At 62.4% G+C, this 13579-nt stretch overlaps 1 protein-coding gene across 2 annotated transcripts in view; it reads left to right on the top strand.

Moving 5' to 3' along the window:
* The window catches only part of GAS6 (growth arrest specific 6), a 32598-nt gene extending 21523 nt beyond the window's left edge, over positions 1-11075 (top strand). For both annotated transcript variants that reach the window (XM_029210377.1, XM_029210378.1), the window contains 9 exons: positions 142-264; positions 827-948; positions 1575-1693; positions 1968-2157; positions 4011-4175; positions 5176-5344; positions 8572-8744; positions 9577-9805; positions 10648-11075. In XM_029210377.1, coding sequence (XP_029066210.1) covers positions 142-264; positions 827-948; positions 1575-1693; positions 1968-2157; positions 4011-4175; positions 5176-5344; positions 8572-8744; positions 9577-9805; positions 10648-10799 — 1442 coding nt within the window. In that variant the 3' untranslated portion in view covers positions 10800-11075. The remainder of the gene's footprint in view (positions 1-141; positions 265-826; positions 949-1574; positions 1694-1967; positions 2158-4010; positions 4176-5175; positions 5345-8571; positions 8745-9576; positions 9806-10647) is intronic.
* The last annotated feature ends 2504 nt before the right edge of the window (positions 11076-13579 follow it).

Below are 13579 nucleotides of genomic sequence, written 5' to 3' on the forward strand. Positions count from 1 at the left end.
ACACCGCCAGGCCAGGCTGTGCTCACTCTGCAGAGCTGGATGCCTCTCAGCGGCGGCTCCCAGCCTGGCTGGCGGCATCTCATTTCGGGCCGGCTGCCAGCAGGCCTGGTGGACCTGAAACACAGCTGGTTTTTCCTGCAGACTTGGATGAATGTGCGGACGCAGGCGCCTGTGGGGAGGCTCAGTGCCAGAACCTGCCGGGCTCCTACTCCTGCCTCTGCGACGAGGGCTACGCGTTCAGCTCCCAGGAGAAGTCCTGCCGAGGTGCCCACCCTGACACCACACGGGACACGCACACACACACGCGTGCGCAGGGCACTGCTCTCCCAGGAGCACAGCGTGCTTGAGCACTCGTGTGGGTTCTGCGTACCTGCACACATGCGACATGGCACGTGCCTCTTGTGCACCTGGGCCTCTTCCCCAGAGACACAGGGAGACCGACCAGGCGGGGCCCCTGTGCTTCTGGGCAACGGGCTTCTCTCCTGCCCTCGGTGCAGCCTAGCCCAACCGAGTCCGGGGGTGCCGAGAGCCATGCTCCCTCCCACCGCCTTCCTGCCTGGGGCCGGCGGCTGCCCCCTCCACCAGGGAGGGGATGGGGTAGTCCTGGCCCTGCCTGCCCACCAGGCTGTCCCTGTGCCCCATGCTGACCTGGCCATGCTGACGGCCTCCGTCCCGCGTCCCCAGGAAGGAGCCGGCCACCTGGGCGGGAGCCACGGGCCTGGAGCTCCCGGGTCTCGGGCTGGGGACTCACGTCCATGGCGGTGTGATGGGGCAGCAGGGTGCGTGGTGGCGTCAGTGGGCTCAGGCGCTTCCTTGTGGCTGGCAGATGTGGACGAGTGTGCGGAGGGGCGCTGCGAGCAGGCCTGCGTCAACTCCCCTGGGAGCTACACCTGCCACTGCGACGGGCGCGGGGGCCTCAAGCTGTCCCCGGACATGAACACCTGCGAGGTAGCGCCCGGCCCGGCCTCCCGGCTGCACTGTGGCCCCGCGTGGGGTTGGCTGGGAGCGTGTCCTCGGGCCCCGTGGGGAGAGGTGGGGTGGGAGGCGTGGCCATGCCATCCGATGTTTGGTTGTGGCCACCTCAGCTCCTCCCCAGAGTGACTCACTCATACACGCGTGACCGCAGCCCCTGCCCGGGCTCTGCGATGCATGGGCAGCAAGCGCTCCCTGACCATGAGGGCAGGCCCGCCCTGGCTGCCCTGTGACCCCCCCGGGGCTCCCACCGTGCGGTCCTCCAGGTAGTGGAGAAGCCGCATCGTAGAGCAGGGAACATTCTAGAAACAACTTCAAGGTCTCCATTTTTTGCTTGTTTTACAACATTTTATAGTTGTTTTTATTATTCTCCATACGTTTGAAATATTCCATAATTAAAATATGAAAGCAGAAGGGAAATGCACAGGGAAGGAGGGTGCTGGAGAGCCAGCAGGGAGCGGGGGGCCTCTGAAAACATCGGAGACCAGCCTCCCCTGGGAGCCCCCATGGTGGGCTGGGCTGGGGGCAGCAGGGTCCCTGGGGGTTCCAGTGGGAGCCTGGCCGAGGGCCCCCACCTGAGACCAGCTTCCCGCTCCTGACAGGACATCCTGCCCTGCGTGCCCTTCAACGTGGCCAAGAGTGTGAAGTCGCTGTACCTGGGCCGCATGTTCAGCGGGACGCCCGTGATCAGGCTGCGCTTCAAACGGCTGCAGCCCACGAGGTGAGAGGACGGCCCAAGCATCTGGGCCTGGCGGCGGGGGTCAAAGTCAGCCCCGTGCTCGCGTCCCGGCCGGGGAGCCCACAGTCCAGCACAGCCGCGTGGGCCTCAGGGCTGGTGCCAGCTGCACGCCTCCCTGGGGACTCGCTGCTGGCGTTGGGGTGTGGGCGGCATTCGGCCCGCTCGCCTGGGCTCTTCCCGAGGCCAGGCGAGCCCCGCCGGGAGGGGTCACGCGCCACGACCCGCGTGTAACCCACTCGTTTCTGCCCGCGCTTAGACTGGTGGCTGAGTTCGACTTCAGGACCTTCGATCCTGAGGGCGTCCTGTTCTTCGCCGGAGGCCATCGGGACAGCACCTGGATCGTCCTGGGCCTGCGGGCCGGCCGACTGGAGCTGCAGCTCCGCTACCAGGGCGTGGGCCGTGTCACCAGCAGCGGACCCATCATCAACCACGGCTCGTGGCAGACGGTGAGCGTGGCCCCCTCTGCGCTGCCTGGGCCGGCCCGGGGCTCCTGGGCCGAGGACCCAGCATCTCCTTGCACTTGCTCACTCAGCAGTTAGTGGGTGCAGCCGTGGCAGGACGGCCCCGTGCCAGAAAGCCTGCGCTCAGGTGGGCATTATGTCCTCACAGAAGCAGAGCAGGGCTTCCACCGCAGCGGCCGTGATTCTCAGTGCGGTGACTCCTCTGAGGACACCTGGCTGTGTCTGGAGACACTTCTGCTTATCACAGCTGTGGGGGGGTATGGGGGTCCCCTGGCAGCTGGATTGAGGCCAGGGGGACTCGGGACTCCCCACCTCGAGGACCCGCCGGTTCAGACTGCCAGTTGCTTCGAGGCTGAGAACCGGCCAAGGTCCCGGGGCCCGGCTCTCAGTGTGGGGCAGGGTCAGACGTGACTCGTGACGCCGGCCCAGGCTCTGGCCCCCTGGCCTGCTCCGTTCGTGCTGACCTCCAGCCTCTTGATGGAGGTGCCCTGACCGCCCAGAGCCTGAACTGCAGCCGGTGGCTTTGGAGCTGCCGCTCTGTCCTCCATCGTGATGCCTGGAGCAAAGCAGCCTGTGACACACAGGCTCCCTCCCCAAACGTGGAGGCCCCTTAGTTGGAACTGGGCTTTTAGAAGTAAGTGCTTGAAAGAGAGATGGGAAAAGCATTCTTTTTTCCTCTAGAAGTGAAGATTAAATGGAAAAATTTGCCCTGGTCTCTGTGAATAAAAAGTGTAGACGTTTGCTAATATTTCCATCCTGTCGGTGGCGTCTAGCTCCTCCTTTCCTGGACTCTTAAAGCACGAGCATCTCCAAAGCAGCAGGAGGGATGCCTTCCGCAAAGTTACAGATAAAACAGTCGATCTAGAGGGAAGCCGTCTCAGGGTTGAGGGAGCTCCACACGTGGGAACCCGCTGCCCCGCGGTTGAGGGCAGGAGGGTCCCGAGCGGGGCTGGGACACTGCCCGAGGGGAAGGGGCTATCGGAGGCATGACCAGTGGATGCACATGGCTGCCAGCCCACCCAAGGCACAAACTGGTCCTTGAGGTGCAGGGCCAGTTCCACAACGACCTCTGCCCACTCTCCCTGCCCCTGAGGCTCCCCACATGTGCACACTGCTGTCTCCTGACCAAATTCAGACCCAGTACCTAAATGTTTCTCCACCTGAGCCAGAAAGGAAATTGAGGGGCTTCTGGGTCATTAGGAAGATGCATCGTGTATAGAGTGACAGATTTTTTAATTTTCCTACGAGGAAAGCAGGGAAGAGTGACAAGTTTTAGAAAGAATTCATATGTTCAGTCAGCATTCAGTCCATGCCAGGCACTATTGCTGGAGATCCCGAAGTAACATATGTCCTCTTGTATTCAAAGTGCTCAGTGAGGGGTAGGAGAAGCTAAGGACCGGAGGTGTCAGGGCTGACACAAGGGGGCAGTGACCTCAGGCCCCCAGAAGGCAGCTCCCTGACTGAGGCTTAATTTAGGGTCCAGAGATGGGGAAGGGGCTCCAGGTGGGCTCACCTGTAGGGGGGGGGGGGGGGGGGGGGGGAGTAGCGTTGGGAGGGAAACCAAAACCGGCAGGGTTGGAGCCACACCATAGATGCCAGGGAAGCAGTACAGGTGATGAGCATGGACCCCCCGAGGCTGGGGGTCTCTTGGCCCTGGGTGGTGATGGGAACGTGCCCCCCCCGAGGCTGGGGGTCTCTTGGCCCTGGGTGGTGATGGGAACGTGGCCCCCCCGAGGCTGGGGGTCTCTTGGCCCTGGGTGGTGATGGGAATTGGTACCCAAGGCTCGGCGCCCCTTCAGAAGGTGCACATCCACCCTCACAGCACTTGTGCTCTTCAGATCTCCGTTGAGGAGCTCGAACGGAACCTGGTGATCAAGGTGAACAAGGATGCTGTCATGAAGATCGCCGTGGCCGGTGACCTGTTCCAGCTGGACAGAGGACTATACCATCTGAACCTGACCGTGGGAGGCGTTCCCTTCAAGGAGAAAGACCTCGTCCAGCCTGTAAGTACTGTCCTTAGCCCCTGAGGTCGGAGCCCAGGTGGCTGAGCACAGGGTTTAACCCTGAGGGCCCTGGCAGAGGACCGGAAGGGAGGCAAGCGTCTCTAGACCTTAACAAGCCGCAGTGCAGCTACATCATGCACCTCACCATCTCGCTATGAAACTCATTTGCGTTTTCGTCTAAACTGATGATAAAAATGTCTATTTTGCAGAGGAGATAAATCACAATGAAATTATCCTTTAACAAAAAGAACACTCAACTTTTTTGGACAGTTCCCAAGAACATTCGGGTTGTTAACCCTGCTGGGATTCCCATAGGGGAAACAAGACCTAATGGGAGGTTGGCGTTGGTCATTTCCCAAAGTCCTGTCCCATCTCATCACCCCACTCCCCCGGTGTGCTGATGTCCACGGCCAGAATCCCTGGTGTTCCGGGTCTGATTTCCACACTGAACATGAGACGTGAGTCCAGCACGCTGAGGTTCCGAGTAGAGGGTGGTGGCGGCAGCCCTCCAGAGGGCTGGCCCACACCCCAGAGTCCCATCCGTGTGCCTCACGCCTCCTCGTTTTACAGACAAAGGCTGGGGCGACCTGATGTGCGCAGAGCCACGTGGCAAGTGCACAGCTGCGGGTCCCCAGCCCCGCCCTACACACCCCAGGTGCTTTGGGCGCCTGGCAGGAGCGCAGGCACAGCTGCTGTGGAAGGGGCCCCTCGCCCTCATCCTTCCAGGCAGTGGTCAGCACCCTGTGTCTGTTAGACGAGTGGGGACCGGGTGCAGGCAGAGGAGGATGGGTGGGGCGCGGATGTGCCACATGTGCTGCTGCGTGTGCCGTGTACCTGGAGTCGGGCAGCGAATCCCTCCATGAGCGCGGAGCCTGTAGTGGAAACACCTCCCCCCGCAGGATTCATCCACGTTAGTGGTGGATTTCCACGTGCCTGTGCCGGGAGGGCGCCGTGGGAGCGGGCGGCACCAGGAAGCCACCGGGGGTCTCTGTCTTTCCAGATGAACCCCCGTCTGGACGGCTGCCTGAGGAGTTGGCACTGGCTGGACGGTGAGGACACCACCGTCCAGGAGACGGTCAAGGCGAACGTGAACATGCAGTGCTTCTCCTTGACCGAGAGAGGCTCCTTCTTCCCTGGGAGAGGGTTTGCCTCCTACAGCCTGGATTATGGTGAGTCCTGGCTCCTGCATCGGGATGGCTGTGCTTGTCCTTGTAGCCAAAATACGCCGAAATGCACTAAAAACCAGAGAAGCAGGAGACAGTTTCCTACCGGGGAAGACAGCAGTTGGGACGGCCTCACGGCCCCCGGGCTACGGGCGGGGCACAGGCCCACTCCCAGGGTGCAGGGCTGGGAAAAAAAGGGACGGAGGAGGGTGTCGGTGCTTGGTGGCCGAGACGGGCAGGCGGATGCAGGGCTCTAAGGGGAGCTTCCCAGAAGGTTCTGAGACAAGACAGCTCAGGCTCATCCACGTAGATGTAGACGGAGCCACTCGGGAACGCCCAACACTGCAGTCACAGCGCCGTGGGCTGTGGGGAGGGGGCAACAGCTCAAGGAGTCCCTGAGCTCAAGCTTCAGAAGGACGAGAAGGAGAGAGGCCCCAAGGAGCCGAGGCTTTAACAGCCGCTATGGAGGCAGCAAAGGAGCTTCTCCTTCACACCCGGGGAGACAGGAGCAGGCCTCGTAGCGGGCGGGGTGGGCAGCCGGGGGCCAGTGTGCTGCCGCAGGGGACACAGGGTCGGCCCGGAGTCCCTCCGGCTTCTGTGAAGCAGGGCCCTTCATTCCTGGAACAAACCACAACTATCTCTTCCCTTTTATTATCCATCAGTGACAACTTTTACAGTAAAGACAAATTATCCTCCCGTGCTGATAAGTGAGCACTTAGATGTCAGCTTTATGTGAAATGAGTGAATGTTCCAAATCCCGGCGGTACCACTGCCACCTCTGCTCTGGGGATGTCAACCCGGACGGTGCGGGGGGCGGGGACGGTAGCGGTTCCATTTGAGTCTGGACCCAGGATTTCCCCGACTTCCCCTCTGACAGGGTTGAAGTTAGCCTCTGTTTCCCGGGGGGCACCAGCTGGAGCCCTGAGGTGTCACCATGCCTGGGCTCACGGGCCTTAGTGACTTCCAAGTTGAGGATGTTGGGAGAGCCCTGGGTCCCGGCCCAGGGACACCTCGCACAGAACCGTGTGCCTCTTTCCGAGGGTCGGGAAGGCGTCTAGAGCCCGGGATGCCCGGCAGTCCCAGGTGGACACCTGGTCCAGGGAGGCTCCAGGGTCGCCCCCCTCCCCTTCTCCACAGCCCACTCCTCCTGCCAGGCTCCTGGCATTGCTGCCAAGGCCCCCGCTCCTGGCTCTGCTCCCCCCTCCACACTCTCACCCTAAAAGAGTCCCCGGGGTACCCCCAGTCCCTCTCTGTTCTTAGACTCTGAGCCTTTCATGGTTGAAGGTGCACACGTGACCCCCCCACCCCACCCCGGCCCTGCTTGTCAGCCCAGGAGGGCAGGTGGCCTGCTGCCTCCTTCAGACCTCACTGCCCTGGTGGCCTGCAAGTTCAAGGAGGGTCCGTCCAGCTCGGAGGACGCGGGGCCTGCTCCCTCCTCCTTAGCAAGTCGGGCCATCCTCTCAAGACCTTGTGTCACTGTCCCCTTTTCTGTCTTTAATTGTCAAAAGCATCACCACGTCACTGAAGGGTTTTTAGAAAAGAACCATTGACCCCTAATCGCACCACCTCATACAAAACACGTCACTCTTTCAGTCTTTGTCTTTGTACGTGCAAACCTAGAGCATCCTATGATGTTTACTATCACATCACGGAGCATAAATGTTTAATTCCTTTCTCAGTAACATTGTGGTAACGCAGACACCGCAGGCACAGTCTCCACTGGCTGCGGTGCTGTCCCTGTGCCCGTCACCGTGCCTGCTGTGGGCTGCTCGCCGCTTTTGCTGCATGGTTTTGACCTTCAAGTTCTGTGACAACAAAGGCCAAATGATAGTTAGAACTCTATGCATTTTTAATATGTCTTGAACTATACCGTCAACGTTCTCACGTTGCAACACAGAAAGGACGCATTAGGAAATGACAGATCCTGCCCTCAGCAGCAGGCCCCAGTGGATCTGGACTCACTGGGTCTCAAAGCCTGAGAAGCCCTAGGCGAGGGGCATGTGGTTGACCCCACTGTGCACCCGAGAAAACTTCCCCAGGGCAGCTGAGGCGTTGGTGCCTTAAGCACACTTCTGGCAACCAGGCCGCGGGCCTCATCTGTCCGGGGACTCGGCAGGGAACACACTCCCCCCGCCGCAGGGGTGCAGGGGGAGCTCGGCAGCAGAGGAGAAGGCTGGGTCGGTTCCTTTTTCCAATTCTGTGTGCGTTCGATTCGATGAACAGCTATGGGAACTGGCCATAACAGGCCCCTCTGGGATGGGGACGCACACACGATTTGAGGGGCACACAGTCCACTGGGGGGAGAGACCGGCCCACGGCGAGGTCGGAGCCCAAACGTTCGCAGACATGGCCTCAGCATCCTTCTGCCGAAGCAGCCCCTGCCTGACATTCTCACGAGGTAGAAACACTTAAAAACCAAGAGGGCGGAGGTTGTCCGGCCTCTTCAGCAGCAGGCGATCACACGTGGGGAGGAAACGTGAGGTGGCGTTCGCCCTCCGAGAACCAGAATGCAGCCCTGCTACCACAAGTGCTTTGGAGCAGTTTGTGCAAGAGGCGTGCACCATGTATACTCATTCAGATGCGTCGTATACGTGACACGCACCGTATGGTTTATAATCCACACGCGGTACCTACTGCGGCCCGTCTAACACACCCGAACAAAACCTCACCCGCGGAGGCGTCGATTGTGACGGTAGAAAAGTGCAGCTCAGGATGTAAGACCGTATGTGCTGTTGAGTGGGGCTCGCGGAAGCTTCCATTTTCTTCGCGTCTTTAACTTTTCAAAGTCCTTCAGCTTGCGGGGCTGCACAAGGCCGCAGGTGAGGTGCAGAGGGTTGAAGGCTGAGACGCCCGCCCCATTCAACTGACCTGCGGGGAGGGAGTCGGGGGCGCCCGGGGGCTGAGCACGGCCCGAGTGGCGCGTCTGAGGTCCCAGCGGGACTAGGTGGCCCGGTGGTCACACGAAGGGGCGCTCGGGGGAGCGGGCGGCGTGGCCATCCTCAGGCGGCCTGGGGCCTCTGGACTGCGGCCCAGACCTGAGTCCAGAGCCGGCCCCCGTCACTTCCCAGCTGCTGGCGTGAACCGCGGGTTCTGGGAGGCTGTTACCGGCTTCCCACCTCCTCCACCGCCCGGCGTCCTCTCCTGCCCGGGGCCGCGGGGGAGCTGAGCTCGCCGCGTCTCTCTCCCCGCCTCTCGGGTCTGGATCACCCTGTGATGTGCCGCCTTCATTGCAGCTCGGACATCGCCTGATGTCGGGACGGAGACCACCTGGGAAGTAGAGGCCGTGGCTCGGATCCGCCCCGCCGCCGACACGGGGATGCTGCTTGCGCTGGTGGGCGATGACCAGGCCGTGGCCCTCTCCGTGGCCCTGGTCGACTACCACTCCACCAAGAAGCTCAAAAAGCAGGTACCACTCACTGCCCCACCCCACCCCCGACCCCTGAGGACGAAGTGCCGCCCCAGCGCCCAGTGCCCAGCCAGGCCGTGGCCCACACCGTGCCCCTCGAGGTGCCAGCCCACCCTCCCCGCCTCTCTCCAGGGTCTGAGCAGCCACGCGTGGCTCGGGGACAATGTTGGGTTCCCGAAAGCCAGTTGTGCGGTGGGGAGACTTTCCCACCTGCTCAGTGGTGTAGCAGTTTGAATTAATTGCTCGTATGTAAGCCAAAGGATTTTGCTCACAGATCAGATCTTCATTTTGAAAAAGATGTGCAAACGTGCCCCAGACCCTTGTCATGCGGCCCCCTGGGGACGCAGGCGGAACTCTGGGCACACGCCCCTGGACACGCTGCCCGTCACCTCCACGCAGCCCCTCTCTCCCGACACCACGCCAACACCGTGCTGACTGGACTTACTGCTTTCTCAGAGAACAGCTAAGAGGTGGCGGAAATAGGTTTATTTTCTCACCTCTGTCCTAAGAGGGGTGTGTTCACCAAGTCAGCCCGCCCGCGGGGGCCACCCAGCTCCCCTCTTAGCGGGTCTGCAAGCTGATGGGCGCGGATCTGCGCCCTGCCCAGGCCGGCTTTCCCCCGTCCCGGTACTTGGGACAAACGGCCCCGAGGCCCACCCAGCTGAGGCCACCTCCCCGGGCAGGGAGAGGGAGGGAGGGGAGGGCCGTCGGTCATCACAGCGCCTCTGCCCTGTGTTGTCAGAGGCGTGTTCTGCCTGGACAACAGGGCCCGCGGGCACTTGGCCGCCACCCCACCTGCCCTGCCCCTGCTCAGGCGTGCTTCTCCCCGCAGCTGGTCGTCCTGGCTGTTGAGAGCGTCACCCTGGTCCTGATGGAGATCAAGGTCTGTGACGGCCAGGAGCACATTGTGACCGTTTCTGTGAACAAGGACGAGGCCACCCTGGAGGTGGACGGCACCAAGGGCCAGAGTGAAGTGAGCCCAGCAGGGCTGCAGGAGAGGCTGGCCGTCCTCGGGAGGCACCTGCAGGGCTCCGTGCTCACCTTCGTCGGGGGGCTGCCAGGTAGGGTGCCCCAACTTGCTCGCCCCAAGCAGAACTGGGCTGCTCTGTACTAAAAGGAAGAGGGAAGCAGCCGGCCCGTGGCTGCATCGGGTGCCTCGCTGGGTGTCGGCCCCGGCCTGCCGTGGTGTGTGGCATTCAGGCTGAGAACGCGCTTGCAGGGACAAGTGGCAGCCTGAAGCTTCCCCTCCCCAGCTCCCGCACCCTCCAGGAGCCCCTCCCCCAACCATGGGCATCAGACAGTGGCTCCGGCCAAGGCTAGTGAGGAGGGTTCAGCCCACTGGGCCACGCTGGGGGCCGGGTGCCCCAGCGCCCCAGCCAGCCTCGCCCCTGAGGCCTGGTGTCCAGTTGCCATGGCAGCAGGCAGAGTGACCCCGGCCCCTCCTGCATCCGGGGCTCAGGTCTGGTCAGGTGGAGCCAGGAATCGGGGCGAAGTGGTGGCAGGAGGACGAGGCCAGGGCCTCACGTAAGCCCCCGTCTGCTCCCACCCCTCAGGGTGGGTGTCCACTTGCCGCAGACGGCGGCATCTCTGTCTTGGCTGGCAGACTCAGAGTGCATTTAGTTTTAATAAGCAGAGCTTTGAAGAGGACGAGAGAAAGCCTGGAAGCCCTGGGCATGACTCATTCGGGCCGAGAAGATAATATTTAATTGATCTGACTATCTGTGTGCGCTCCTGGGGGCCGGGGTGCGGCGTCAAGCCTGTGTGCCCGAGCCAGACGGAGGGGTTCCGCAGGGATGGGAAACCGTGCCCTCGAGGCGGCTGGAGACGCAGAGCGGGGAGCCCGGGCCCCAGATGCCAGGCATCTCGCCCCCTGAGACATGTTTGTTCTTCCCCCGCGGCCCAGATGTGCCAGTGACCTCAGCCCCGGTCACAGCCTTCTACCGCGGCTGCATGACGCTGGAGGTCAACCGGAAGGTTCTGGACCTGGACGAGGCCATCTACAAGCACAGCGACATCACGGCCCACTCCTGCCCCCCAGCTGAGCCAGCCGCCTAGGCTTCTGCTGCCGCCGGACGCCCGCGCAGCCACGTGCGCCTTAGCTTTCTTCCCAGACCAGGAGGGACGGCAGGAGGCCCCCGCACCCCTGCCCGAGACACTGACCCCTCGCCCGCCAGCTCCCCTCACGGCCTCCCTGCCCGTGTGTAACATATGTGTAAATAGCGGACTCACCTCAGCACCGCCCGAGCGGACCCGGGAAGAGAATTCTGTTATTTTTATTACCAGATGCTTCTCTCTGACCTAAAACTATGGAAAAATAAAACGTTTACGGAACCTTCCTAGCTCTGTGTCGGCGCTTTCTGCCCCTTGGCACTCAGCGGCGCAGCCGTTGTGGGGTCCGAGGCCGAGAGCGGTCTGCCAGGCCCATCGGCTTTAACTCCAGGCGGCATCCCTTCCGCCTGCCGCCCGGCGTCCCCGAGACGGGGATGAGCCGCTTTCTGGGAGGCGGCAGTGCCGGTCGCCTGCCTGCGCGGCCACGGGCAGGTGCCACAGGTCAGCACCGCCGGCTTCCCGTGCAAACCGCGGCCTCGGTTCTCCCACCTTCTCGTTTCGGGAGGCCGTGCGCGGTGCCGGAAGGCACCTGCTCGTTGTAGAGCGAGCCGGGTCTGCCGGGGGTCGAGCGCACGGGCCTTTCGCTCTGGCTGCAGGAGCATGGGGGGCAGTAGCAACACCACGGTGCCGGCCCAGGTCTCGGGGGAGAGCAAGCCCGGCGTTTGCAGATGCTGCGGACATGTCCGGGGCTGTGGGCGCTGTCGCAGCAGAGGGTCTCGGGAGCTTCCGGCATCCGGTGGGGCTTCCCTCCACCCCAAGACTGAGATTCTATTTTTGTAAATACTAAACCCTGAAGTGTGTTCTCAGGCAGGCAGCCCAGGGTCCCACGGCCCCATTTCAGCTTCATGGCTTTAATCCCTCAAAGCGGCTTCGGGGTCTCTGCACCCGCCCGCCTCCCCCAACCCCGCTGCTGAACGTGAGTTTACAGTCACAACCTGACCCAGAGACAAGCAGGGGCGAAAGGAAGGGCGGGGGCCGAAGACCCCAGCCCAGCCACGTGCGGAGCCCGTGGGACGCAGAGTGGCCATGGGACCTCAGGAGGAGAAGCTCCCTCTCGATCCTGGAGGAGAGGGTTTGGCCTCCAGGAGGGCAGTAGGGGCCCCTGGCTGGCGGGACTGGCAAGTGGAGTGACCCCGGGGACCGTGGGCAGCGTCAGCTGGCGTGCCCTGGAAGGGACGGGGTCTCCATGACACGGGAGGGGTTAGCAACCACAGATGCCCATCAGGCGGGACCCGTGGGCCAAGCTCACCTAAGACGACCAGACTGAGGCCCGAAGGTACAAGGTGACGGCCAGGACCCCAGAGGCAGAGGCGCTCGGGCCCCAGGGCCCAGCAGGGCTGGCACGTGCAGCCGGGGTCAGCCCCTCCCAGGGCCACCCATGTCCTCCTGCCAGCCTGAACCCACTTGTCTGCTCCCCGGCCTGCCTCAAGCTGTGTGTCTGTGTGTGTGAGTGTGTCAGACTGTGTGTGTGCACGAGCATGCATGTATGTGTCTGGGCCCCTCCTCTGCCAGGCCAGCCGTGGGCACGGTGCACTCCTCCAGGCGTCCCTGAACCTCACCGGGCTGTGGGTGAGAGTTCTGCTGACTCAGGGCTTCAGGAAACTAGCCCGAGAGTTCTTCAAGTGATTTGCACAGAAGGGCTGGCAGGGAGGTCAGTCAGGGGACTCGGCGAGCCCTGGTCCTCGTGAAAAGTCCGCCTCCAGCCAGCCTCTTCCCAGGGCACCGTGGAGCCCTCTCCTCCATCCGTGACTGGAGTGGACGTGTGGTCTGGCTCACAGCCTAAGTGGACCCCAGCCCAGGCCCCTGTGCCAGCTCCGGGTTGGGGGCTGGCCTGGTGGGCTGAACTGGTCAGGCTGCAGCCTGGAGCTGTAGGACGTGCCTTACACTGTCCGTTGGGGGCTTGAGAGCCCAGTTCCTGGGGACTCTGATGTTGACCAGGAGGACCAGGCACGGGTGCCATCAGCTCAGGGAGCAGGGGTCTCACCTGCCGCCCATGGTCTCCCAGAGCCGCTGAGCACCACTCTGAGAAATGGGGGGCACGCAGTCCCGCCCACGACCCCAGGAGAGCCCCTGCTGCCCACCCTCTGGCCCCATGTGGCCCCAGGAGCCCAAAGCCACCCTGGGGCCTGCTCTCAGCCCAGTCACCACAGCATTCCCGCCATCCTCTCTGGTTTTTGTCCGCTCCGGAGGCGGCTCTGGAATGTTCTTACGGAATGCTCCCCAGGCCAGCCCCCACACGCTCACAAAGGCCAGGATGGCCAGAGAGCAGACAAGACACATGCTGAGCTCTGGGACTGGAAACTCTGGCCTCACAGACACACGGAGCCGAGGCCAGCTCTCAGGGGCTTTCTGACCACCTTGGGTTCATCTTCTCTCTGGGGAGAGCGAGGGCCACATCTGTTTCCTACTGCGGTTTCCATAGACTTCCACTGGGCGCCAGGGGTTATTCTAACTACTGCCAAGAAAAAGTTTATGGCCAGTGAAGAGCCAAAATCTGCAAGACATTCCCCAGCTGTACTGGCCAGATTGGCGTCCTTGCTGCTACCCAGTCCGGGCCAGACTGCACACGAGGCTGGGGCAGACAGAGAGTTGCATGTCTTCTGACTATGTGCCATGGAGATGGAGCCGGGATGAGTCTGACTGTGCGCCACAGAGATGGAGCCGGGACTGCGCGCCACAGAGATGGAGCCGGGATGGGTCTGACTGCGCGCCACGGAGATGGAGCC

The sequence above is a fragment of the Monodon monoceros genome, unplaced genomic scaffold (genome assembly GCF_005190385.1).
Source record: "Monodon monoceros isolate NGI ecotype Baffin Bay Population unplaced genomic scaffold, NGI_Narwhal_1 Super_Scaffold_8, whole genome shotgun sequence".
Classification (NCBI taxonomy): domain Eukaryota; kingdom Metazoa; phylum Chordata; class Mammalia; order Artiodactyla; family Monodontidae; genus Monodon; species Monodon monoceros.